Here is a 26,320-nt window from a genome sequence, read left to right on the forward strand (position 1 = left end):
AGAGGGAAAGTGGGGCTTGATTTGGCTCAGGGGCTGTCTCAGACCACCAGCATGTCATGTCAGTGACCACGCCAGGCCTCCTGCCTCCCAGCTCTGCAAGCTGCACCATCGGAGTCTCACGAGAGCGGGCCAGGAGAGGCAGAACAGGGCCCACTGTGTTAGTCGACCCATTCTACAGAGGAGGAAACAGAAAGCAGGTGCGCCTGGCAGTGCAGCCTCTTTCTTTGTGCATTTCTGGCCACCTCTGTGTGTCGAGGTGGGGTGAGGGTGTGGTTGCCCAGAGTCAGTCCCCGGAGAGTAGAATGGGGGTGCCTTGGGGGGGTGGAATGATTGTCAAGGCCAGGACCTCCCTGGCCGCTCAGACCCCTGCCTGCCTGAGAAATGTCAGAGTCAGACGATGCCCGGGCAGTCCAGGGCTCCCTGGCACAGAGGCATGTACTGTAGTGCTCAAACCTGCCCCTGTTCTTTGACTTTGGGGTCCTCTCTGAGTGCGACCCCTAAACAAGGAGGGAATGGTATAATGGGCTTTGAGCACTGGTTTCTCATCTTTCTTTTTTTTTTTTTAATAGATTTATTTTATTTATTTATTTTTTGGCTGCGTTGGGTCTTCGTTGCTGTGCGCGGGCTTCCTCTACTTGCAGCAAGCGGGGGCTACTCTTCGTTGCGGCGCGTGGCCTTCTCACTGCGGTAGCTTCTCTCGTTGCAGAGCACAGGCTCTAGGCACACGGGCTTCAGTAGTTGTGGCACGAGGGCTCAGTAGTTGTGGCTTGTGGGCTCTAGAGTGCAGGCTCAGTAGTTGTGGCGCATGGGCTTAGCTGCTTCCCGGACCAGGGCTCGAACCCGTGTCCCCTGCATTGGCAGGCAGATTCTTAACCACTGTGCCACCAGGGAAGACCCTGGTTTCTCATCTTTAAAATGGGTGTGGTGATATGATGTTATATTTACTTTAGGGGGTTGTTGTGAAGATTAAGTGAAATACGTGAATGATGGCCAGTGGTTGGCACATGGTAAGTGTGGGTTTCCTTCTTTCTTCTCTCTCTGCCTCTCCCACCCTTGCCCTTTCTTTTTTCCTTCCTTCCTAGCCAACAGCTCTGGGTATGGCGTTAGAGAAAGAACCAGGTGCTGCAGGATACAGACAATGAGGGGACAACCTCCACCAGGGGACTCAGGGATGGAAAAAGCCTTCTCAAACCAGCTGTGGGTGGGCGACAGTCAGCTCGGCCCTGCCCAGAATCCCCAGGCCTCCTCAGTGCTGGGAGCTCTAGGAGTCATACCAACTGTGGTCCCATACCAGCCTCATCAGGGCTTCAGACTCCTGGACTGACATGGAAAGGGGGTCCCAGGAAGGCACATCTCTCTCACCCAGAGTCATGGGGCTACTGGGGGCCCCCAGCAGCTGACTGTCACTTGCTCACTCACCTGCCTGCTGACCTCCATAACTCAGGGCCAGCCAGGAGGAGGCGTCACCTATTTATTGGTGCCAGGCCCTGTCCTGGGAATGTTCTGTTCCTTCCTGCTGGGGTCTGTCAGGGTCCCCTACACAAGGTCAGCTTAGCTTACCTCACAAAGGAGAGACAAACATGAGCTGCCTTGCCCCTGTATCTCAGGAGCAGGAAAGACAGATGGAGAAATGGATGAGGTGGGCACAGGCCATGAGGACACCCATGAGCACCCAGGAATACACCCCCTGAATGCAGAGCACACGCTCGCCCACAGCCGCTGCCCAACTGTCTGGGTAAGAATGCTTAGGCCCAGGTTACAGATGAGCAGAGTGAGGCCCAGAAGAGGACAGGGTCACCTGGAGGAGAGTCAGAGGCAGCAGTGGGAACAGAAACCAGAGCTTTGGAATCAGGCTGCCTGGGTTTGAACCCAGCCCTGCCATTTCCAGGCTGTGTGACCTTGAGCCAGTGCCTTGACTTTTCTAGGCCTCTGTTTCCTCATCCTTAAAGTGGAGAGAATATCCTCTTCCATATCAGGTTATCAGGAAGCAGGAAACAGAGACAGAAGAGCCCCCACACAGTGCCTGGCACACAGTAGGTGCACAGCGAGTTTCAGTTCCTCCTCCCACTCCCAGCTGACCCTCTCTTCTCCTTCCTCTGCTTCTGAGCCCAAACCCCTTCTTCAGCCCTGACCAGGGAGCGAGAATTGGCCTAAGGCGCGCCCCTCCCAGCCCGACAGCGCCAACATAGGTCTCAGCCCGCCTTTGCCCGCCACAGGGCCAGCAGTGGGGTCAAGGGCAGCCTCAGAGGGAAGACCCTGGGAGGGGAGTCTGAGGGTCTGGGCAGGTGAGGCCGTGGGAGCCTCCAAAGCACGGCCCCTCCCACTTCCATTCCACTCTGCAGTTTGTCAAAGCTCATTCCCATCCACCTCAGCTTACAAAGTCACCCGCACCAGTGTCAGAGGATTTCATTCACAGCGTTCCATGACCCCACATGGGGCCCTGACCCCAGCTCTCAGCGGCCCTCTCACCTGAGCCCAGGTTGAGTCCTGATCCCAGCCTGAGCCCTGAGCACGATTCCAAACTGAGCCCAGGTCTAAGGTAGATTGTGTCCTTAGCAGGGTAAGGGGGTAGGGGTGGAGGGGCACATTCAGAAGAATCACCCTCTCAAGAGAGGGAGAATCCTGGCTGTCACAGCTCAGAGCTCCTCTGCTGGAACCCCCCTCCTCCCCCAGAAGCTGTCTCTGCCCTGTGGCTGAGGAGCTGAGCCTCCCCGGGGTGGGCCTGAGCCCAGTGCTCAGGTTCCCAGGCCTGAGAGCCCCAGGGCCCTCTTCTGAGGATCTGGCCAGATGCTGAGGAACCTGGGCAAGATGGAGGCCAGGGCTAGATCCCGGGCCTCACCTGCCACCTGATCCAACTGACCCTGTCACATCATCCTCCTTGTGACGGACCAGAGATACCTTGTTTGGAGGGGGCTGCCCTGTACCCCAAAGCATTCTGGTGTCCCAGTTTGTTCTGTCCCTGTCTCCATACTAGTGGCCCAGGAACAGGCCTCCCCATGTCACAGAGGGAGAGCCAGGCCTAGAGAAAGGAAGTAACATGCCCATGGTCACACAGCCAGACACAGACAAGAGCTCGAAGCTCCTAAACCCAGTCCAGGCCTGACTCTGGCTTCCTGGCCCCGCAGGTGGACTCAGGAGACCTGGGGTTGGGGGCAGGGTGGCTGGGAGTTGGGTGGCTGGGAGCCGGCAGGGAGCCCTGGCCTCCCTGAGCCAGACCAGTGGGGATGCCTTTCACCACTTCCCTAGTCCCTACCTGTTGACTAGAAGCCTGGTGACTAGGAATCCATATGGCTTCCCTGCCCCACGGAGACAGCTGGCTTCTTCCTGACCAGCCAGGAGGAGTCTGGGTCCTTGCCCCGATCCAGGGCCCAGTTGGAACCAGCTTCTCTATTGGCACCCACAACTGCCCAGGGCAGGGGGGAATGACAGGGAGGAAGGCCCTCCCTCTTGGCTTCTTGGACCCACACTCGGCTCCATGGAGAGCCCCCTGGACCCAGATTCAATCCCAGCCCAGCCAGTGGGACCGAGGAAGCAGTGGGAGCCTGTGGGCCTCCTGGAAGGGCAGGCAGGATGAACTCTTCTTGGATTCTTGATCCTGAGCCCTCTCTGGGGTATGAGCTTGCCTCGTCGCTACCCGCCCCCGCCCCGCTTGAGTGAGGGGTGCAGGTACACGAGAGTATTAACCCCTTCAGCTCAGCAGAGCCATAGAAGCGCCCCTCCCAATTTGACAGGTGGGGAGACTGAGGTCCAGCATAACGGAGGCTCCGACTCTCCTCGGGCTAGGCACCTGCCCCCGCCCCCGCCCCCCTCTACGCCCCTTACCTGGATTCCGCGCAATCTGCGGAGGGCGTGGTGGCTCCCAGCCAGGGCCACGGGGTCTCCCGTGCTGCGTCCGTGCGGCGTCCGGGGCGCACGCGGGATGCTCCGGGCCAAGGCCACTTGCTCTCTGTGTCTTCTCTGCGCCGGCGGCAGAGGGCTCTGCGCTGTCTACGCAGCGGGTGTGGACGCTGGCACTGCCCGGCGCCCGCCGTCCCGCCCCCTCAGGGTGCCCCTTGATCCGGTGCCTCCTTCTCTCCTTAGCACGTGGGTGGCAACCGCTCACCCAGCCGGCGGCCTGTGGGGCAGCCCTGGCCCGGGCCATGAGCCCAGCGCCTGCCAATCCCCGTCTGCGACCCGCTCGTGCCGCTCACCTTTAACCTCCCTCTCCGCGGGGCTTAGTGCCCGGCTCCCAACCCGCGGGCTGGGTTGGAGAAGGGAGGAGCCACAGGTGAGGAGCCAGGCCCAGGTGGGCAGAGGCAGAGCCTGGGACAGCCTCGGTTACGCCCTGAGCCGCAGCCCCTCTTCTCTCTTGAGTTCCCATCCTGCTCACCGAGCCCCATTCATTCCCTGAGCGCCAGCTCCACTCGTGCCCCGACCTGAGCCTCCTCCTGCCTCTGAGACCTGCTCTCTCTCCCTGATTTCCCATCGTCCTCACCGATCCCCACTCCCATTCCTTGAGCAGCCCTCCCCTTCTCACACACCCCGCCCCGTATGGAGCCCTCCCCCTCCACACCCTTTACCCTCCCTGAGCTCCCGGTTCCTCCTGGAACCTCTTTCTGACCTCCTTTCTCTCCCCTGGGTGCCTGTCTCCTCCTATGCCTCTGCCCTCTCCCTGAACCCCACCACTAAGTCTAAGTATGTCTCATGCAATATTGGGGGTATACTTATACTAAAAGATTATTCATACTGTTTATCTGAAATTCAGATTTAACTGAGCATCCTAGATTTAGCCTACCCATATGTAAAACAGGGGAGGCAGGGAAGTTCCGACAGGATCTTCTCTCTCCAGGGCCCCTCTTAGCTCCAGCTACACTTACAGAAAAACCTCAGGTTGACCTGGAAGTGGTCTGGAGGATGTTACATCCCTTGCAGAATAAGAGGAGAGCAAGGTGAAGATGGGAAGCAGGGTGGAGAGGATGGCCTTCACATCAGAGAAAGACAGAGGGAAGCAGAAGTTCCTTGAGGCAGTCCAATCCTGGAAGGTTTCCTGAAGGAGGAGGACGTTCATGGTTACTTTGACGCTGAGAAAGAAGGGAGGTGAGTTAAATGACTCTGGTGGATGGCTCCCCCTCCCTTAATGGAAACTGGGGAGGGTTGGGGGTCTCCTCATTTAAGGAAGTCTCCTGAAGATAAGTAGAAGATATCTCCCCCTTTATATGAAGATTCTATAGAGTGAGGACAGGGTCTCATTTCAGCAACAAATTACTACCATTTCTAGCTAAGATTTGTCAAGCCCTGACCACTTGCCAGGGTCCTGCCTACACTTCCTAAGCCCTTTATGTGGGTTTATTCATTGAATCCCTTCAACAACCAAATGGGGTGGGTGTTTTTCCTTATTTTACAGATGAGGAAACAGAGGCACAGAGATACTGAGTAATTTGTCTGAGGTTCATACAGTGAAATTTGAGTCCAGGTGTCCTGGCCCTGCACCGGCCATGTAATAGAGCCTGTGCTGGGGGCTGGGATTGGAAAAATGACACAAACTCTGTCTCACAGGGGACCTCGAGTCTAGCAAGGAGTGGGGATGTGTGAGTCTTTAATGACTCTGGTACAGGTCAGGCTGGGATCAGGGCTGGGACAGAGTGTGCTGGGAAGGTAGGACTGATTCTGCCTGTGGAGGAGGAGGTGTGTGCTAGGCCAAAAGGATGGGTCAGTTCTTCAGTAGTTTTAGGACAAGGCATTGGGAGGGAGGGCATTCTTTTTATTTTTATTTTTGGCCACATCACGCAGCTTGCATGATCTTAGTTCCCCGACCAGGGATTGAACCCGGGCCCTCAGCAGTGAAAGCATGGAGTCCTAACCACTGGACCACTAGGGAATTCCCATAAAGGGCATTCTAGGTAGAGGGACGTCTTGGGCAAAGGCAGGAGAGGTGTAGAGATGCAGTGTGAGATTGGGGAATAGTCAAGAGTCTGGCTTGACTGGAAGGGGGTCTATAGGCAAGTATGAGATGGGGGAAAAGGAAAAAGGAAGAAAATCATAGAGGAACACAGACATTAGACAAAGAAATGTAGACCCCATCCGGGAGAGGACAGGGAGCCATAAAAGAGGGGAGGGGGCACTCAGCCCAGGAGTGGCATGTCTGCCTCAGCTGGGCCAGGACTGCACAACTGCCTTGGGGAGGTGGAGGGAGGACTTGCCCAGCTGAAGGGACTGACTGTCACTTTGCCAAAGGTCTTGGGTCTCATTCAACTCTAGATCCAGCCCCAGAACAGGACCTTTGTTAACAAAATAACACACTTGTAAATGTCGGCAGAATTGGGTGAAGAGGATTTGTCGACAGGTCAAAGGTTTAGGGGTGAGAAAGGCTTTCCTGATTTGAGCCTAAGTGCCTGGTAGGATGCTGACTGTCTAAATCAAATAAGGGGGCATGGGGGAAACTGACTGTGGGCAGAGGTGGGAGATAGTGCATCGAAGGGTTGCTGTGGGGTGACATCCAGGAGGCTGCTGTCCTCAGGATGGCAGGTAATGTCTGAGCCTCTCACAAGGAAGATGGTGGAGCTCTGAGGCTGCTGGGGGTATCAGGCTGCTTATTTCTTCAGCCTGGATTGACACCTCCCGTGTACCTAGCCCCGTGCTTGTGGGAACATGTTCATAATATGGTAGGAGAGTGTCCCCTTCAGCAGAAAGATAAGACAGCTGAAGTCAGAGCCTTCACTTTTTATGAGGTTCAAAACAGCTACAAATGATCTGTTGTTTAGACTCCTGTGTCTATATACCAAAACTATTTTTAACAAAACAAAGGAATTCCACACCCGTTAGAATGGCTAAAAAGAAAAAGAGTAAGCATATAAAGTGTTGGTAAGAATATGGAGTAACTGGAACTCAGATACTGCTGGTGGGTATGTTAAAACAGTTTGGAAAACTGTTTGGCGGTTCTTAAAATGTTAAACAGACACCTACCACCTGACCCAGTCATTTCATTCCTAGGTATTTAGTCAAGAAAAATGAAAGGCTATGTCCATACTAAGACATATGCAATGTTAATAGCAGCTTTGTTTGTAAAAGCCTTAAACTGAAAAACAAAAAAAAGCCTTAAACTGGAAACAATCAAAAGGTCCAGCAACAGGCGAATGGGTAAACAAATTGTGGTATATCCATACAATGAAATATTATACTGAGATAAAAAGGAACAAACTGATAAATGCAACAGTCTGGATGAATAAAAAAAGAATTATTCTGAGTGAAAGAAGCCAAATAAGAAAAATAGTATACACTGTATGATTCCATTTATGTAAAATTCTCAAAAATGCAGTCTAACCTGCAGTGATAGGAAGCAGATCAGGGTTATCTGGGGATGGAGTTGAGGGGTGTGGGAGAGACTGGAGGGAGTGATTACAAAAGAACATAAAAGAACTTTTTAAAAAATTAATTAATTTATTTATATTTTTGGCTGCATTGGGTCTTCGTTGCTGCACGTGGGCTTTCTCTAGTTATGGTGAGCAGGGGCTACTTTTCGTTGTGGTGTGCAGGCTTCTCATTGCAGTGGCCTCTCTCGTCACGGAGCATGGGCTGTAGGTGTGTGGGCTTCAGTAGTTGCAGTGCGTGGGCTCAGTAGTTCTGGCTCACGGGCTCCAGAGCGCAGGCTCAGTATTTGTGGCGCATGGGCTTAGTTGCTCCACAGCATGTGGGATCTTCCCAGACCAGGGCTTGAACCTGTGTCCCCTGCATTGGCAGGCGGATTCTTAACCACTGCACCACCAGGGAAGTCCTGAGGTCCAGATTTTAAAAGGGATCTGTGTGTGTGTGTGTGTCTGTGTGTGTGTGTGTGTGCTGGGATAACTGGATATCCACAAGCAAAAGTATGAAGTCAGATCCCTACCTCACACCATATACAAAGACTAACTCAAAATGGATCAATGACCAAAATGGAAGAGCTAAAACTATAAAACCCTTAGAAGAAAACATAAAGGTATAATAAATCTTTATGATCTTGAATTAGAAAATGGTTTCTTAGATATGATGCCAAAGTACAAGCAACAAAAGAAAAAAATAGATAAATTGTACTTCATCAGACTTTTCATAAAAACTTTTGTGCATCAAAGGGCGCCATCGGGGCTTCCCTGGTGGCGCAGTGGTTGAGAGTCTGCCTGCCGATGCAGGGGACGTGGGTTCCTGCCCCAGTCTGGGAGGATCCCATGTGCCGCGGAGCGGCTGGGCCCGTGGGCCGTGGCCGCTGGGCCTGCGCGTCCGGAGCCTGTGCTCCGCGGCGGGAGAGGCCACAGCAGTGAGAGGCCCACGTACAGCAAAAAAAAAAAAAAAAGAAAGAAAAGGACACCATCAAGAAAGTGAAAAGACGACCTACAGAATGGGAGAAAATTATAAACCATATATCTGATAAAGGACTAGTTTCCAGAATATATAAAGAACTCTTACAACTCAAAAATAAAGAGACATGGGACTTTCCTGGTGGTGCAGTGATTAAGAATCTGCCTGCCAATACAAGGGACACAGGTTCGAGCTCTGGTCCGGGAAGATCCCACATGCCACGGAGCAACTAAGCCCGTGTGCCACAACTACTGAGCCTCTGCTCTAGAGCCCGTGAGCCACAACTACTGAGCCCATGTGCCACAACTACTGAAGCCCGTGCACCTAGAGCCCATGCTCCGCAACAAAAGAAGCCACCACAATGAGAAGGCCACGCACCGCAATGAAGAGTACCCCTGCTTGCCACAACTAGAGAAAGCCCGTGTGCAGCAAGAAGACCCAACACAGCCAAAAATAAATTAAATTAAATTAATTAATTAAAAAAAATAAAGAGACCAATAACCAACTGAAAAATGAGGAAAGTGTCTGAATAGGCTTTTCCCCAAAGTAGATATAAAAATGACCAATAGCACATGAAAGATGGTGAACATCATTAGTCACCAGAGATATGCAAAATTGAAATCATGAGATAACACTTCACACCCACTAGGAGAGTTATAAGAAAAAAAGATAGACAATATCAAGTGTTGGTGAAGAAATTGGAACTTCATACATTGCTAGTGCAAGTGTAAGATGGTGCAACTGCTTTGGAAAACAGTCTGGCCTTTCCTCAGAAAGATTAAACATGGAATTATCATATACCCACTCATTGGTATATAAGCAAGAGGAAAAAACATGTCACATAAAAACTTGTATGCCAATGTTTATAACAGCATTATTCATAATAGCCAAAAGATCAAACAACCCCAATGTTCACCAACTGATGAGTGGATAAACAAATTGTGGTATATACATAAAATGGAATATTATTTGGTATAAAAAGGAATCAATAGATATACAATGGAATATAATTTGGCCTTAAAAAGGAAGGAAATATTGAAATATTGACATGCAGCAACGAAGATCCAACGCAGCCAAAAATAAACAAACAAATAAATTTATTTTAAAAATTATATTAAATGAAAGAAACCAGTCACAAAAGACCACATATTATAGGATTCCATTAGTATGAAATGTCCAGAACAGGCAAATCTATAGAGACATAAAGTAGCTTAGTTGCCTGGGGCTGGTGGTCGGGGTGGGATCTGGGGGAAATGGGGAGTCACTGCTAATGTGCACAGAGCTGCTTTTTGGGGGCAATGAAAATGTTCTAAAATTGTGCCAATGGATCCACAGTTCTGTGAATATACCAAAAACCATTGAATTGTACAATTTGAATTGTTGAATTGTATGGCATGTATCTCAATAAAGCTACTTTTTTTTTTGAGGGGGTGGTGATTGAATCCTTGGAGAGTAATGAATTTAAAGACTGAATTGGGCTTCCATGGTGGCACAGTGGTTAAGAATCCGCCTGCCAATGCAGGGGACACGGGTTCAAGCTCTGATCTTCGAAGATCCCACATGCCGTGGAGCAACTAAACCCGTGCGCCACAACTACTGAGACTGCGCTCTAGAGCCCGCGAGCCACAACGACTGAGCCCTCGCGACACAACTACTGAAGCCCACAAGCCTAGAGCCCACGCTCTGCAACAAGAGAAGCCACTGCAATGAGAAGCCCGCGCACCGCAAGGAAGAGTAGCCCCCGCTCTCCGCAACTAGAGAAAACCCGCGTGCAGCAACAAAGACCCAATGCAGCCAAAAATAAATAAATAAATAAATAAATTTTTTTTTTTTTTTTAAAAGACTGAATCAGGGAGCAGAACCATGAAGATGAAGTGTTCTCTTTCTCCAGTCAGCCCCTGGAAGACAGTAGGTACCCCATAAATTAAATCCAATGGATCATTTCTAGAAAGAGGAACCCATTGCAGTTGCTGTTTTCGGAGAACTGACTAAGTGCCAGGCATTGTGGTAGACACATATCAAGTCACCTAATCCTTCAACTACCCGTTTTACAGATGATATAATTGAGATTCAGGGAATTAAGGACTTTGCTCTTGGTCACATAGGAAGTGGCAGAGGTCAGAATGGGACCCGGGTCTGTCTGACTTCAAAGCTAAGGTCTAAAAATTGACCCTAACAATTATTAATTTTATATAGAAGTTTTCAGGCTTACCCCAAAGTATTAATATAACGAATAATACAGTGCACACCTGTGTACTCTCACTCAGCCTAAGAACTGAACTATCTCTTAATGCCATTGAAGTCCCCTCTGTCTCCTCCCCGATTCCATCCCTGTTCTGCCAGACAGCCACACTGCTGAATTTGGTATTTATTGTTCTTGTACTTTTACTTTGTACGTACCTCCAAGCAATAATATAAAGTTCGGTTCTGCATGTTTCTAAACTTTACATAAACAGTATTATACTGAATGTAGTCTTCTGAGGCTGTCTTTTTTTCACTGTATTGTTTGTGAGATTCAGCCAAGTTGACATGTGTAGCTGTAATTTGCCCATTTCTGTTGCTGTGTAGTATGAAGTGTTCCACTGTATTGGACATTTGGGTTGTTTCCAGTTTTTCATCATTACAAGTAGAGCCACTGCAAACATTCCCGTTCTTGTCTCCTAGTCCAAGAGAGAGAAAATTCCTAGGAGTTTGTGTTAGTTTCCGATCGCTGCTGTAACAAATTACCAAATTAGTGCCTTAAAACAACACATTACATTTCTGGATGTCAGGAGTCTGAAATGGGTTTCACTGGGCTGAAATTAAGGTATTGGCAGGGGCGCACTCTCTCTGGAGTCTGCAAAGGAGAATCAATTTCCTTGTCTTTTCTGGTTTCTAGAGGCTGCCTGCTCGTGGCTTCTTCCTCCATCTTCAAAGCCAGCAACGTAGTGTCTTCAAATTTCTCTCTCACTCTGACCCTCCGATTTTACTGTCACACCTCCTTCTCTGATTCTGACCCTCCTGCCTCCCCCTTATAAGGACCCTTGTGATTACACTGGCCCCACCTGGATGATCCAGGATAATCTCTCCATCTCGAGATCCTTGATTTAATCACATCTGCAAAGTTCCTTTCACCATGGAAGGTAACATGTTCACAGGTTCCAGGGATTAGGATGTGGACACCTTTGGGGTCTATTATTCTGTCCACTGCAGAGGGGAACAGCTGGGTAGTGTGATACGAACACCTTTGAATTACGAGTTTGTCAAACTGCCCTCCAAAGTGAATTGATTCTCTCTCCCACTAGCAGTACAAAAGCATTCCTGTCACTTCCCATCCTCACCAACACTTGATATTATCTGACTTTTTAATTTTTGCCAACTTGACACCTGTGAAATGTCTGGGCTCTGACTGCTATGCGGTCAAGAAAGAGATGATGGTCAATGGCGTTGAATGTGAAAAAGAAGGGCCCTGGCAGTAAGAAGCAGTCCATGACCTTGGCTAGTGCAGTGCGCTTGGAGTGGTGGTGGTGGGGGCGGTGAAGTCAGACTGAGTCAAGGAATAAGTCGGGGGCGGGTATGAGGAAATGGATGCAGGGAGTACAGAGTCTAGATGGTATGTTGGTAGGCTTGGACTGCCATAACAAAATACCACACACTGGGTGGCTGAAACAAAAGATACCTATTTCTCATAATTCTGGAGGCTGGAAAGCCCAAGATCAAGGTGCCAGCAGATCTGGCTTCTGGTGAGAGCTCTCTTCCTGGTTTGCAGACAGTGGCCTTCTAGCTGTGACCTCACACTGGTGGAGAGAGAGAGAACTTTGGTCTTTTTTCCTCTTCTTATAAGGGCACTAATCCCATCCCATCATCAGGCCCCATCCTCATGACCTCATCTAAACCTGATTACCTCCCAAAGGCCCCATGTCCAAATATCATTACATTGGGGTTAGGGCTTTGACATATCAGTTTTGGGGGGAAGTACTCAGTTCATAACAGGGTACTTTCAAAATATTGGGTGGGGGTGGTGAAAGGAAGGTATCAGTCTAAAGGCAGAAATTAAAGGTGAAAGAGACAAAGAAAGAGACATAACTACCACAGTGGGGGAGGCATCCTGGAGGGGCAGGTGAAGGTGAGACCCACAGCAAGGGTACCTGGGCTGGCTTTGGAATGAGGGGAGGCTCCTCCTCCTGGAGGAAGGAGAGAAGAAAGGGCACTGGGGCAGGTGCAGAGAAGATCCAAAGAGGTGGGGCAGGAAGTGGCAGAAGCTCTCCCATGTGATGGGCAGTGGAGTCACCTACTGAGGGGGTAGGACTGGGTGTAGGAGGTCTGAGGAGTGTAGGGAAGGTTCACAGGGGCCGTTGTTGTGGGATTCCACAGGGGGCCCACTGGGCTGAACAAAGGGGGATTGGTGATGAAGAGGGGACAAGCCAAGGCAGGAGCTCCCATCAGATCTCACCAGGGCCTCTTAGAGTGAAGACTGCCTCTTGCCCAGCCAAAGGAGGGCCGGACAGGGGGAGTGTCTAGGAGACCCCTGGAAGCTTAGTGGAAACAGTGGGTCTGGAGGATGCAGATCAGAACCAGGGAGATCATAGCCAGGAAACTGGGAAGTGTGGAAGAGCTCTTGATAATACCCAGGACCGTGGTGGAGGGACATCAGGGACTGTGGGGCACACAATGCAGCCTGGGGAGGTAGAGAGGGCTTCCTGGAGGTGGTGATGTTCCAGCTGAGTCTTGAAAAGGAAAACCAAATTTCAGTTGCCATAAAAATGTGGAAGAAGTGTTGCCTTCACAGTGTATCAGCAAGTCTGTCTTGCCCCACTCCATCAGTTTTCTCTTTCTCAGACATCTCCACCACGCCCCCTGTGCTCTTGCTGGATTGAGAAAGTCCTTGTTGGGCACTTTCAGTTTCTATGCCTTGGCTTATGGACTTCTCTTTGGTTTCACTATTTTCTCCTTCAACTTCAGAACTCCTATTCATCCCTCAAAACCCAGCTCAAATGTCACCTCTGCTGGTGAGCCTTTCTGTGCCCTGGTGCCACCTTGGTGCTTTTTTAGTAGTGTGGTGAAGTGGAAAAAGCTCACTCGCTACTGTTTGATTTTAGACAGGTGACAATCTCTGAGTGTCTGTTTCCTGACAATGGCACTGGCCAAGCCTAGTTGTGAAGATAAGGTACATGACATCTTCAGGCATCACATGGGACTCACAAAGGAAGACATCAAGCCATGACACCCACCATTCTGTCTTGTACTAAAGTAAGCTGAGTGAGAATGTGACTCTGACTTAATCCATGAGCTCTTAGAGGGTAGAGACAATGTCCCGACAGGGCCCAGCCCAGTGCCCAGCATGGAGGCATCGTGTGCTCCGTGGACACTGCACATACAGGAAGAACTGAGATTGTCTGTCGTTTACTTGTAATGTGACTTTGGGGAGGTGACATCATCTCTGAGAATCTGTTCCTTCATCTTTAAAATAACAATAACTCGTATTAGGTATTCATTTAACTACAGGTAAGGGACACAACATTCACTACCTCTAATCCTCACATTGTGTTATCATCATCCTATTTTATGGAAAGGAAAACTGAGGCTGGGGGAAGTGAATGACTTGTCCAAGTTAGCAGCGGGCAGGAGCTCCTGGCACCCGGCCAAATTCAGAAAATTGTGCGAATTCACGGGGTAAATGTGAAATAGCCTTGCAAACTGTAAAGGCCTGGGGTGGGAGAGTCCGCGCCTGGGGGCGTGGTGAATGATGGCCGGGAGGAGAGCAAAGGAGAGGCGCCTTAGATATCCGGACGGCGTGAAGAGGATGGGTTGCCAGGCGATCTGCGGATGCGGGAGGCGCGGCAAGGCGCGGCTCGGCCGGGGTGGAAAGAGGCGCGGCTTGCCCCCTCCCCACCCCACCCCCAGCCTCCACGCCGCGGCCCCTTTAAGAGCGGGCGGGGCGCCCTCTAGCGGCGGAGCGGCGCGCGCTGCCGGAGCCAGAGCCCCAGCCGGATCCCGGAGCCGGAGCGGAGCGGAGCCGGGGCGGAGCGGGCCGAGCGGGCCGAGCCAGCAGCCGAGCTGGGGGCGCGGGCGGGCGGCATGTACCGGGCCCGGGCGGCGCGGGCGGGGCCGGAGCCCGGCAGCCCGGGGCGCTTTGGGATCCTCAGCACCGGGCAGCTCCGGGACCTGCTTCAGGATGAGCCCAAGCTGGACCGGATCGTGCGGCTCAGCAGGAAGGTAGCGCGGGGGGCGCGGGCGGGGGGCGCGGGGGACGGGCCGCGGCCTGCCGGACCTGCCAACCGACCGAAGGGCCGCGCCGGCCGGGCCGAGGGGCCTCCGGAGCCTGGCATGTACGAGTGGGCCCGGCGGAGCCGCCCCCGGGGGAGGGGGCGCCCTGAGCTGGCCTGGGGCGGGTGGGGCGCCGGAGACCAAGGGAGGCGCCCGTGCACCCCCCGGGATGGCCGCGAGGCGTGTCCTACAGCGGCTGCTCCAGGGAGGTGTGTTCCGGGGGGCGCGGGGCGGCTGTTTGTGGGGGCCCTGGTTCGCACACCCACGTTCTGTAGGGCCAGAAAGGGGAGGCGCCTTCCATGGGGAGAACTAGGGGCCTGTGTGACACCTGGGGGGGCCGTTGGGAGGGCGTCCGTGGTCTGGGGGTGTAAGAGGGGGCTTTATGTCTTCCGGTGGGGAGGGGTACTGAAAGCTGAGGCGTGTATTCCATAGGCCACCATAAGAGAAAGTTGTATATTTCACAGGAGATAGGCCCGGGCTGGTTGTCTGCGGGGGGGCAGAAAGGGAAAGTGTACATTGGAGGGAGGCAGGCAGGAGGGGCGTGTGCATCCTATAGGGGACAGATGGAGGGTAGTGCGTTCTCCAGGGGCAGGGAGTGGAGGCTCGGCCCGCCTAGTAACAAGGAAATAGCGTTCTCCAGGGCCAGGAAAGAAAGGGGTCTGCTTTCTGCAAGAGAAGGAAAGCTGGGAGCAGGTGCTAGGGGATCAGGGAGGAAAAGGGGGTGTGTATTCCTTGGGGTGTGGGGATTCCACTGGAGGGCAGAGGAGGGGGTGCGAGGGAAGAGAGGGGGGTTTGAGGGGGTGCTTTGCAGGGACAGGGTGAAGACATCACTGGAGAGTAAGAGCAGGGGGTGGGAGTGTTTTCGGCACAAACACCTGAGGAGGAAACAGACAAAGGCCTGGAATGAGAGGGAAGCTGCCCATGCATGGAAAATGGGACAGAGGAAGGAGGGGGACTCCTCGGGGACCTGAGCAGACATATTAATTGAAAATTAAAAATTAACTAACATTTGTAGAGGCCTTCGTAGTTTTCCTCACTTAAGTCTCACAACAACCCTATAAGATAGATGTTTTTAGCTCACTTTGTGGACGAGGAAACTGAGGCAAAGCGGGGTCTGGGCTCTTATCGTCCCTCGCCATCCTGAGATTGGGGTGCTTTCGGCTTGGCCCGTGGGCACTGTCGCCCAGGGTGGCAGTAGGTGGCCGTGGGCAGACACTCCCTGAATGGGCCTCTGGGCTCTTCCCTGCCGGCAGTTCCAGGGCCTGCAGCTGGAGCGCGAGGCATGCCTGGCCTCCAACTACGCTCTAGCCAAGGAGAACCTGGCACTGCGGCCCCGCCTGGAGATGGGCCGCGCTGCCCTGGCCATCAAGTACCAGGAGCTTCGGGAGGTGGCCGAGAGCTGTGCAGACAAGCTGCAGCGACTGGGTGAGGGACGGCTGGGAGAACTGACTGGGGTGGGGGGCAGCTGGCCATCTGGCTGGGTGGCCTTGGGAAGTGCCAGGCTCTGAAGGTTGGGACTTGGGCAGACCTATTCCCCAGGCAAGTTTGAGGGGTGCTACTGCTGGAAAATTACCGAGTTGGGAAAGTGAGCAGTCGATGGGTAGAGCTGGGTTCCAGAGGCCAAAATGGGGCCCAAAACCCAAGGGCCTGGGGTGCTCTAGGAGACAAAGGCCCTGCTCCCTCTTTCGGACTAAGACTGGGGGGGAGGAGCATAAATGGATCCGACGGGCATGTTGTGCAGATGAGGAAACTGAGGCTCCAGAGAGGGGAGGCGAAGCGTAGAATCACACACAGGGTCAGTGAGAGTCAGGTCTGGGCCCTGGGTGACAGGCCCTGAGGGCAGGGGCTAATTCACTCTGTCCCTCTGTGGCCCTCAGAGGAGAGCATGCACCGCTGGAGCCCCCACTGCGCGCTGGGCTGGCTGCAGGCTGAGCTGGAAGAAGCTGAGCAGGAGGCTGAGGTGAGAGAAGGGGCAGCTGGGCCTGGGGACCGGGAGGGGTGTCCCATCCTATCATCATCCCCCTCCCCTCAATTCTTACATTGCAGGCTTGAGAGCCCCCCTTCCAGGAAGCCTGCCCTGAGTGCCTGGCTCCCAGGAGTGCCCGCTGCATTGCTGTCCTCACTGGACACAAGGCCCACCGTCCCCACCTGTAACTTTTCCCCCAACTTCCTGTGAACATCTCAGGGCAGCTTAGGCTGGGTCTACAGAGGAGCTGGGACAGATGTCTCAGTGCTGGGTTGGGAGCACAGTGCTCAGTGAGTTGAAGAGGTGGAGGAGGAGGGCCCTGGCCCTGATGAGAGACACCTGTCTACTTCAAGTGTGTCTCCATCTCTGATCCCGCCTCATCCCTGGCCCAGCAGGTCTGGTGATAGTAAGGAAATCAAGGCTTGAGAGTAGAGGACGTTCATCCTCAGTCACTCAGCAAGTGGCAGGCCCAGGCTGGAACTTAGGTGCCCCATGCCCGAGCTGTGGGTGGTCGCCATCGGGAGGGATTCAGGGTGGGAGGAGAGAGGACCAGCCCTCAGTCTTTGGTCATGTTCCTCCCAAACTGTCCTTTCCCTCCTGTCCCAGGAGCAGATGGAGCAGCTGCTGCTGGGGGAGCAGAGCCTGGAGGCTTTCCTGCCCGCCTTCCAACGAGGCCGTGCCCTGGCCCACCTGAGGCGGACCCAGGCGGAGAAGCTGCAGGAGCTGCTGAGGCGCCGGGAGCGGTCTGGCCAGCCAGCCCCCACTGCTGCTGCGGATCCCCCCAAATCCTTCCCTGCTGCCGCTGTCCTGCCCACTGGGGCCGCCCGGGGGCCACCAGCAGTGCCCCGGAGCCTGCCCCCCTTGGACTCCCGCCCAGTGCCCCCGCTGAAGGGCTCCCCCGGGTGCCCTCTAGGCCCAGCCCCTCTGCTGAGCCCTCGGCCCTCGCAGCCAGAGCCCCCCCACCGGTAGGATCCAGGGTATGGCTCCCCACTGGGGGGCCCAGACAAACTTGATGCGTGGCTCCTCCTCCTCCCCCACCGCCGGGGTGGGGGGAGGGGCAGGCCCCTCCCCCTGGCCCTAGACAGGCCCTGGCCCCGGAGGCTGAACTGGGGAGGAGGGTCACCTGGAAGATGCCCAGAGAGGGCCGGGAGTGGGGTGGGCGGGGTATTATGCCTCTGCCGCTGAGGAAACTCCGCCTTTTTTTTCTCCCCGGCTGGGGCCTCCCGGGTGATGGGCCAGCCCCAGTGAAAGAACTTTACTCATGGGGGCCTGGGAAGATGCCCACTTCCTTCAAGGGCCCTGCCTAGGGGGCCTATCGCCCCCTGCCACTCCACTAGGCTCGCACAATGCCAAGGCTGACAGGAGTGTTTTCCATCATGTCCTGAGCCTACCTTTCCCCCAGTTCTGGGGTCCACCACCTGGGAGCCAGGTGGTCAGGCCCCAGCTGTGGGGCAGGGCCATGGGGCTATTACCTGCCCGGCTCATGCTCCAGACCCTGGGGCAAGGTAGGCCAGGGGCTTCTGACCTGCACCAGGTGAGAGTGGGCCCTCCCCCGGAAAGACCATTCTGTATTTTTCTGTCCCCGTCTCCTTAGAATGGAAACTTTTTGAGGGCAGGTCCTTGTCTTTGTATGTTCTGTCCCCAGCCCCGCCTCCCAGGGGCCGTCAATAAATGTGATGATGAGGATGACGATGCTGCCTGACTCCTCTCTGCTCCCTCATCCAGCCACTCTGCTGTTGCAGCCTCCACATCTCAGCTCCTGTGCTTCCTACTCTTGAGATGCCCTCCTCTCCTCTCTGCCCATCCAAAGCCCGGCTGTCCTTCAGGTCCAGCACTGCTTCTGCCTCTTCCATGAAGCCTTCTCTGATTACCAACCCATGGGAGTCTTCCCTAACTCTTAAACTTCCCAGCACTTCTGGCCAGAAGCACACTCTGCTCCATCACAGTTCTCCAACTGCCTCACCTGTATGCACCTTCTTTTCCTGGGTGGCCTGTAAGCCCAATCAGGATGGTACCTGCTCCTTCTCTGGCCTGCCAAATGACCATCCCCACTGAGTGATGGAGAGGGTTCTATAGGGCTGAAGCTACCTGTCTTCAGCTCGGGTAAACATTAGGTGGCCAGCTTGGCTGATGACTGTGGGACAAGAAGATGGGAGAGTGGGAATATGTCTTGGATCAGCTTAGGTCAAGTCTAATGAGAGGAAGTTTGGCAGGAAGTCACAGAAGGTCCTGCAAGTAAGAGGGGACAGTCAGAGTGCTGTAGAAGCTAATGTGATCTTGGTCCATGTTAGTGGGGCTATAACCATCTAGAATGAGGCAACTGCTTGTTTGGCTTTACTTTTTACTGAAGTTTTAAACTCTAAGGGAACCCCAAAACAGCACCTTTGGAGTATAATGAGAAAGAGGATTGGGGCTAAGTCCCCTACGGAACAGTTGAGGGATCTGTGTTACATACAAGTACGTGATGTCTAGCCTTTGAGTCTCTAAAGGACTGCTTCACGTAGAGCGAGACGTTAGAGTCAAGACCAAGGGGTGGAAACCACTGGGAGCCAGATTTTGGCTCAGTATGAGGCCCTTGATCCACGGGTGCTATGGCTCTGGTAGGCTGGCCCCCATCCCTAAAGATGAGTGAGCAGCACCTGAGTGACTGCTTGATGAGCTCTTAAGAAATACAGGCAATAGTTAGAGGGACTGGCCCACCCGAGCTCTTGGAAGCCCCTCAAGTGCAGTCGGATTCACCCCCAGCAGGGGCAAAGCACTGAGAGTGCCCACTTGAGAAGCTTCATCCCACAGTGGCCGTGGCTCTCCTGCTCCTCACTGCTAGCGCTTGACGTGCTGGAGACAAGGGACGCTGGGGAGGACACCAGGTGCCTGCCTGAGATGACAGAAGACTGAACAGCCCCAGAAGACCTCCCACATTCTCCACACAGCCTGGGGCAAGCCGGGCCTCTCTCGGCCTGGCCTCCCACTTCTGGTCCATGCTTCTAGGGAGTTTTTTGTTTGTAACCAAAAGGAAGAAGGGCTAATGGTGGTCATGCCTGAGCCTCCCTCCACTATTGTGAGTTGGGGAGCGGCCTCTACAAGGCAGAGGCTAATGTCCACAGTCTGGTTCAGCCTCCCCTCCCCAGGGCAGGTAAGAAGAAGAGGAAGGAATGACCCAGGCAAGGGAGGGACTGGGAAGGGAGAAAAGTATTACCATGAGAACCAGATGGGGCCCTTCAAAAGGCCTTCCACACCCCTCACCTTCCTCAAGAGCTCAGACTCAGTTTTAGAGCACGCAGGGAGTGAGGCCCCTCTGTATTCAGCTCCAGCATGAAAAACACCAAAGACCTGAGGCAGGTGGGTATAGATACCACCAGAGTGGAATGGGCCTAGTTCTGGGCCATGGGAAAGGCTTAGAGTTGGATGATTAATAAACTTGATTAACCCCTCTGCTTGAAGGTACATGGAATATTCTGGAAAGTTCCAGGCAGTCTGGGCTCTCCTGCCAGATCACTTCTGGAACTTTCTATTTCCAGGTCTGGGGTCCCAGGGAATGCTCCTGGCTATAATCCTCTGTGAGAGAGAATAAACTTGAGGTAGACCCTCAAGGGGCCCATGAGAAAGGTCCTACCTATTGCAGGCCACCAGTGCTTTTACAAACCAAAACCAAAAATTGCCCAAAGGGCTTCTCTCGTGGCTCAGTGGCTAAGAATCCACCTGCCAATGCAGGGGACACAGGTTCGAGCCCTGGTCCAGGAAGATCCCACATGCAGTGGAGCAACTAAGCCCGTGCACTACAACTGCTGAGCCTGTGCTCTAGAGCCCGCGAACCACAACTACTGAAGCCCCCGTGCCTAGAGCCTGTGCTCTGCAACAAGAGAAGCCACTGCACTGAGAAGCCTGTGCACCACAATGAAGAGTAGCCCCCACTCGCCGCAACTAGAGAAAGCCCACGCACAGCAACGAAGACCCAACAAAGCCAAAAAAAAAAATTGCCCAAATAACAAAACTCTCACTCCTTTTTGATAAAAACAAGGTGCTCCTCCCCCTCAAGAAAGTCTGTGTACCTCCCTGTTTGGAAATCACTAGCTTCTGCATATTTTCCTAAGCCTCCCACCTTGTTTTCCAAATTTGAAACATAGTAACATTAAATGTACTTTTGCGTGCCCCCTCATCAAGGCTTACTGAGCTAAACCTTTACCACTGAATCATGTGGTCACTGCAAAGCCATCACTAAGAACTTGCCCCTGACCTCCCAGGCTAAAGAGAATCTAATCGTTTCCAAGAGACCAAGTTGGACTAGCTGAGGGTTTATCCCAATTTATACAAGGATTTTACACAAAAGATTGAGTGCAGGAATCGGTGTTATTGTACCAAGGGACCTCTGGCTTTGTTTGGGACCTTGCCGCTGCTGTAGACCTCTCAAAAGATTCTTCTTGTCCCACAATGAAAATAAGACTTATACTCTGCCTCCCTGCATAAAGTGCGAGCTCTTTTAATAACATAGGAGGTAACCCAGGGATCTGCAAATTCAAATGCCTGTAGGGGCCAGGTCACAGTGCAAAGCAGCTGTTTCCACAAAGTACACCCTCCCCCATTTTCCTGGAAATGCATGACCCCCCCCCCTTTTTTTCTGTTTTTCCTCTTAATAGACATGGGATACAGAGAGAGATTTCTCTACTAAGAGCAAAATGGTGCAAGTGTGTGCATCACGACCTCTGACACATCCCCTCTGCTGGTGAGAGTGCAGCAGCCCAGGGAGCAAGGTCCTATCTGAAAGGCAGACCTTACAGCTTCTCCCGGGCGGTCATGAAAGTATGGGAGGAAGCTCAATGGTGGCACATTTTCTCATTCTTTTGAGAGAAGTCAGAAATCTAGATTTTTATGCAAAGTCTTCCAAGTTTTGAATATTGCCTAAAGTTAAGACACTGTGCTAGCCGCAGCCAAACGCTGTGTGCAGGTCAGCTGTGGCCTGTGAACCACAAATCTCGGTCAGTTCTTCGTCCTCCAGAAACAGGCCTTCTTTTGTCTAGCAGCAGTCCCCTCCCAGGACCGAGGATGTGAACACTGACAGGGCAGAGGCAGGATGGGAGGGCCAACCCACCTCAAGACTAGCGACGGGGCCCCAGGTTTGTATAGCCTTAAGAGACAGTGGCAAGATGGCTAGATCCATAGTGACGCTATGACCTTACAACAGATGGTGAAGGTGAGCTCTCTGCTTCTGGGGGATGAGAGCACCTAGCAATCCCCAGCATATGCAAGTTCATGAGGTCCAGACTCAGGTCTTGCTATCACCCTAAAACACTAACAGAGGGACCCCAGCTGCTTTGCACAAACCTGATGGCCCCGAGGGCTCCAAGCCGGCCTGAGAGCCAAGCCGCTGAGGGCAGGCAAGGCGCGCCTTCTACAGTTCTGCTCAGAGGCAGGAGACAGTGTGTGACCTCATCACAGGGCTGAGGAACTGGGAGGGCAAAGGCCAGGAGAGAGCACTTAACTCCAGAGAGTGAAGTAACACCACTACTTACCAGCTGTCCCTTCTCTCAGCCTCCCTTCATGGGATCTGGTGACATTCCTGGAAGCCCAAAGGCCCGAGACAAGACCCCTACTCCTCGCCATTTTCCACAAGCAGGTGTGGTGGCCACTCACTTGGGCTCCACCCTTGGTGTCTCAGCTTCAGGCTGTGGCTATAAGGGATGGAGATATATATACATGGTCAGTAATGACCAATGGACAACTCACTGGCCTAAGGTAGGCTATTCTTATTCACCTTGGCTCATGCTGGGACCATTACAGAGGGCAAGGTGCACTCAGCGAATGAAATGCCAGAACCGCAGAAGGAAGCAAGAAATCTTACTCCTTCAGCACTGGAATGTGTAAAGGATCTTTTCACCCAGCAATAAATAAAGGACAATGGAGGGGAAAACAGTTAGGCTCAGGAGGAATAAAATGAAGTCCTGATCAAGCCCAAAGACAATATCACAATTGCCTAGACATGTACACCTTTGATTCCTATCCTCTTGTCCGTGTCTCCCCATTTAGGATCTGTGTGTGCTGCTCACTCAGCCTGGTACTCTTCTTCACCCCTTACCCAATGAGCACAGCATGGAGCAAGCTGGGCCCCTCTTGTCCAAAGTCTCTCTTCCTAGGTCCAAACTTATAGTTTTGTTTCAGTCTGTGACCAAAGGGAGAAAAGGGACTGAAGCTGACCATGTCTCAACCTTCCTCCTCTATCAGGAACTGGGGAGCAGCCCCTAGAAGGCAGGGGCTAATGTCCATGGCCTGGTTTAGCCTCTCCTCCCCAGGGCAGGTAAGAAGCTGAGAAAGGACAACTGCAGGGGGGCCAGAAAGGGAGAAATGATGTAACAGGAGCCAGCTGGGGAGGGTCCTTCAAAAAGCCTCCCACACATCTCCCCTCCCATGAAGAGCCCAGATTGGGTTTCAGGGACAGTAGGGAGTGGGGTCTCTCAGAGTTTAGTTCTGGCCTAAAAAAAACAGAGGCAGGGCTTCCCTGGTGGCGCAGAGGTTGAGAGTCCGCCTGCCGATGCAGGGGACACAGGTTTGTGCCCCGGTCCGGGAAGATCCCACATGCCGCGGAGCGGCTGGGCCCGTGACCCATGGCTGCTGAGCCTGCGCGTCCGGAGCCTGTGCTCCGCAACGGGAGAGGCCACAACAATGAGACCCGCGTACCGCAAAAAACAAAAACAAAAACCAGAGGCAGGCAGGATGGCACTATAGAATAGAGTGGGCCTAGTTCTAGGCCTAAGGAGAGGCTGAGAGTTGGATGATTAATAAATTTTATTGACTACCCTGTTTGGAGTTGCATGGAGTATTCCAGAAGTTTCACAGAGTCTGGACCCCACCACTCCAAACCTTCTGGGTCTATCTCCATGTTCTGGGGCCCGAGGGAATGTTCTTCACTGTGATCTTCACTGAGAGAAAACAAACTTGAGAGATCTATGTCAAAGAGCCCATGAGAAAGATCCCAGATTATCACAGACCACTAGTGCTTTTACAAACAAGACCCAAAAGAACCCCAACCCCATTTGATCGAAACGTTGATAGAATCTTGCCCCAAGGACACTCTGTTATGCCCCAACTCCTTGGTTGAGAATCACCAGCCTCTGTACCTTTTACTAAGCTTCACTTCCTGCAGTTTGAAAAGACTTTCCCTCTTGTTTTCCAGATATGAAACATAATAACATTAAATGTTCTTTTTTAAAGTACATATGCCCTTGCCCCCAAACCAAGGCTCCATGAGCCCAGCATGTCTGAACCAGAGTAGGCTTAAATCTTTACTACTGAATCATATGGTCACTGCAAAGCCACTAAGAGTTTGCCTCCAACCTCCAAGGCTAGAGAAAACAGAATGGTTCCCAAGAGACCAAGTTGCACTAGCTACGGGTTTCTCCCAATGTATCCAAGGACTGCCACGAAAGATTGAGTGCAGGAATTGGTGTTAATATAGCAAAGCATCTCTGGCTTTGTTCAGAACCTACTTAGGCCCTTACCTTTGTAGAAGATCTCCTGCAAAGGTTTTCCTACCCCACAGCTTTACGCTCCACAGTACATACCTGAGTACCCACCATCTCACAGCTAAGCCACACCCCACGTGCAGTGATTCACGGTTAAGAGAACTGGATTACCACAGCTCTAGCCAAGTGACAACCCACTGCACCAATTAGGAAAAGAGGAAACGAACAACAACCAAAAAACCCTCAGCCAGCTCTGAATAAGGAAGTGCGCTTCCATCCTGTGCCTCCTGTTACTCAACAGTCCGGTCTACTCAAACTCCCCCAATTCCCACAGCTTCAAGTAGCCATGTTTCAAGGACTTGGCTTGTAGGGCCTGCGATAAGCACTGCCAGCGAAACAGGAGGCTGGGCCACACTCAGGTGACTCAAAACTCCCAGTTTGTTGCTCTATTTTTGGGAAGAGAGGAGCTGCACAGTTAGCAATGGGGCTGGCTGGTCAAGGGATGCCCAGGTGCCAGGCACAGTGTCCCAAGGACAAATCTGACTCTACTGGCACTATATATATATATATATATATATATATATATATATATATATATATATATATATATATATATATATATATATATATATATATTCCCCCCTGCTGCTGCAGCATGTGGGATCTTGGTTCTCCAACCAGGGATTGAACCTGCGCCCCCTGCAGTGGAAGCACGGAGTCTTAGCCACTGGACCGCCAGGGAAGTCCCTGGCATCATACTTTAATCACTGAGCCTATTAGAACATGGATAATCAAGTGTGACAGACCGAAAGAGAGCCAACGATTTGCTCCTCTGCCATCACGTCCACAGAGTAACCTCTCCGAGGTCATACATAAGATAACCATGGGCACAGGAAGGCTCATTCCTTACGCTCACGACCTTGCTTTCTTTCCCACTCCCACTCACCACCAACAGAAGGCGGAGTGGGGTCTGACCACCAAAGAATGGCCAGGTTCCCACAGATCACATCTTTACCCTACACTGGGTCTCACCTGTGGCTTGGGGAACTCACAGAAAGACAAGTTTCTTATAACCCCAGAATTTTTCTTTTGGCAGTCGCAATTGGTCACATTGCACATTTCAAGGTTACAGAGGAGCCCCACGCTACACACGTGGGGCAGCAGCAGACGAGTCTTGCTCGGAGCTTTACAGGAAAGCCACAGCAAGTGTTCCAGAAATTGACATCTGGAAGCAGGAACCCCAGGGCCTCCAGGAAACCCCTCACACTCGGGCTTTCGGGACTCCTCATTGGGAGCCTTTTTCTTGGGCATCAAAAAGCCTCCTTTTCTGGACCAGAGGGGTAGGAATATGCAGGTCAATGGCTAAGCTGGCCGGGTGGGGAAGGGAAAGGGGAGAGCAGTTCCTTCGGACCCCAGTAGAGGTAGACAACAGTAGACAATGGAGGCAACGGGTTCAAGAAGACAGGAAAGGCCGTTTTCTTGGGGGTGGGGGGGGCGGTGGCGCGGCTGCTCCCCTTCCCTCCGCTCTCCGATTAAAAACGAAAGCCCATGATGATGAAAACTGTGAGCAGAACCAAGAATAAAGCCGTGTCTCGGGTCTCGTCCCAGCGTAAGCCCTTCTTGGCCCGGTCCTCCTGCTGCTTGCGAAGGGCCTCCCGCCGGGCCCTCAGGCGCCGCTCGCGCTCCAGCTGCTCGCCGTAGTGCGCCTGGTAGAAGGCATCAAAGTCGAACATGGTGCGGTTGGCTCCCGACGAGGCCTGACCGCGGCCCTGGGTCCGAGAGGCAGGCGGCTGGGTGCGGGGCGAGTCGGGCTCGGCGGCGGGCGTCTTGGAGGGCCGGACCCCGGGGCCGCGCAGGTCCTCGTCGCTGAGCAGGCCGCGGTCATACTTGCGACGCAGGGTGGTACTGCCCAGCACCACGTAGGCCTGGGAGATGCGCGTGAAGCGCTCGGCAGCCTCGGCGCTCCCGGCGTTGCGGTCCGGGTGGTAGAGAAAGCTCTGCCGGTAGTAAGCCGCCTTGATCTGCGCCTGCGTGGCCGTGGAGGGGACGCCGAGCAGCTCATAGAGCGCCGTGCGCGAGTACGGGCCGTCGCTCCGGGAGTAAGTTCTCGCTTTTAGGCCCAGGCCCAGGCCCGATCCCAAGTTTTGTGGAACCCCCCGGGCCTGCCACAACCTCCACAGTAATAGCCGTGACCACCTCACATCGCGCTGGGCAGCCATCTTGAATGAGTCAGGCGGGCGGTGCAAGATGAACTGGCCAATGGGAGGCGTGCGTTTTTCCGCATCCCGTCTGCCCTTGTAGCCAATCGAGTAAAAGAGAAGGCGGGGAGATGGGTGGAGCATGCGTA

The 26,320-nt window shown here is 53.1% G+C and overlaps 3 protein-coding genes across 4 annotated transcripts in view; 1 reads left to right on the forward strand and 2 right to left on the reverse strand.

Annotated features, from left to right (window-relative positions):
* Positions 1-3,947, reverse strand: part of MLXIPL (MLX interacting protein like) — a gene marked incomplete at its 5' end in the record, with an annotated part of 30,814 nt that extends 26,867 nt beyond the window's left edge. The window contains one exon of the mRNA XM_081256308.1: positions 3,823-3,947. The remainder of the gene's footprint in view (positions 1-3,822) is intronic.
* A 1,005-nt stretch (positions 3,948-4,952) lies between these two features.
* Positions 4,953-26,207, reverse strand: DNAJC30 (DnaJ heat shock protein family (Hsp40) member C30). The gene is made up of 3 exons (XM_081256310.1): positions 25,006-26,207; positions 22,027-22,185; positions 4,953-5,026 (listed from the first exon to the last, which is right to left on the reverse strand). Exon 1 carries the CDS (start codon positions 26,190-26,192, stop codon positions 25,506-25,508), a length of 687 nt encoding a protein of 228 aa, XP_081112436.1. The 5' UTR covers positions 26,193-26,207; the 3' UTR covers positions 4,953-5,026; positions 22,027-22,185; positions 25,006-25,505.
* On the forward strand, positions 14,217-18,200 carry VPS37D (VPS37D subunit of ESCRT-I). 2 transcript variants are annotated; one of them, XM_081256192.1, is made up of 4 exons: positions 14,217-14,502; positions 15,807-15,978; positions 16,431-16,513; positions 17,126-18,200. In XM_081256192.1, the coding sequence occupies exons 1-4, from the start codon at positions 14,365-14,367 to the stop codon at positions 17,486-17,488; spliced, it is 756 nt and encodes a 251-aa protein (XP_081112318.1). In that variant the 5' UTR covers positions 14,217-14,364; the 3' UTR covers positions 17,489-18,200. The 2 variants fall into 2 exon arrangements, with proteins under 2 accessions (XP_081112318.1, XP_081112319.1); XM_081256193.1 differs by having other exon boundaries at positions 17,132-18,200.
* Positions 26,208-26,320: the final 113 nt, after the last annotated feature.

This window comes from Mesoplodon bidens (assembly GCF_964165515.1).
Source record: "Mesoplodon bidens genome assembly, chromosome: 15".
Taxonomy (NCBI): Eukaryota; Metazoa; Chordata; class Mammalia; order Artiodactyla; family Ziphiidae; genus Mesoplodon; species Mesoplodon bidens.

Coding starts and splice junctions, on each gene's coding strand:
- VPS37D (XM_081256192.1), top strand. CDS start 14,365: ATGTACCGGGCCCGGGCGGCGCGGGCGGGGCCGGAGCCCGGCAGCCCG. Junction 14,503..15,806: donor TCGTGCGGCTCAGCAGGAAG/GTAGCGCGGGGG, acceptor CCCTGCCGGCAG/TTCCAGGGCCTGCAGCTGGA. Junction 15,979..16,430: donor AGACAAGCTGCAGCGACTGG/GTGAGGGACGGC, acceptor TGTGGCCCTCAG/AGGAGAGCATGCACCGCTGG.
- DNAJC30 (XM_081256310.1), bottom strand. CDS start 26,192: ATGGCTGCCCAGCGCGATGTGAGGTGGTCACGGCTATTACTGTGGAGG.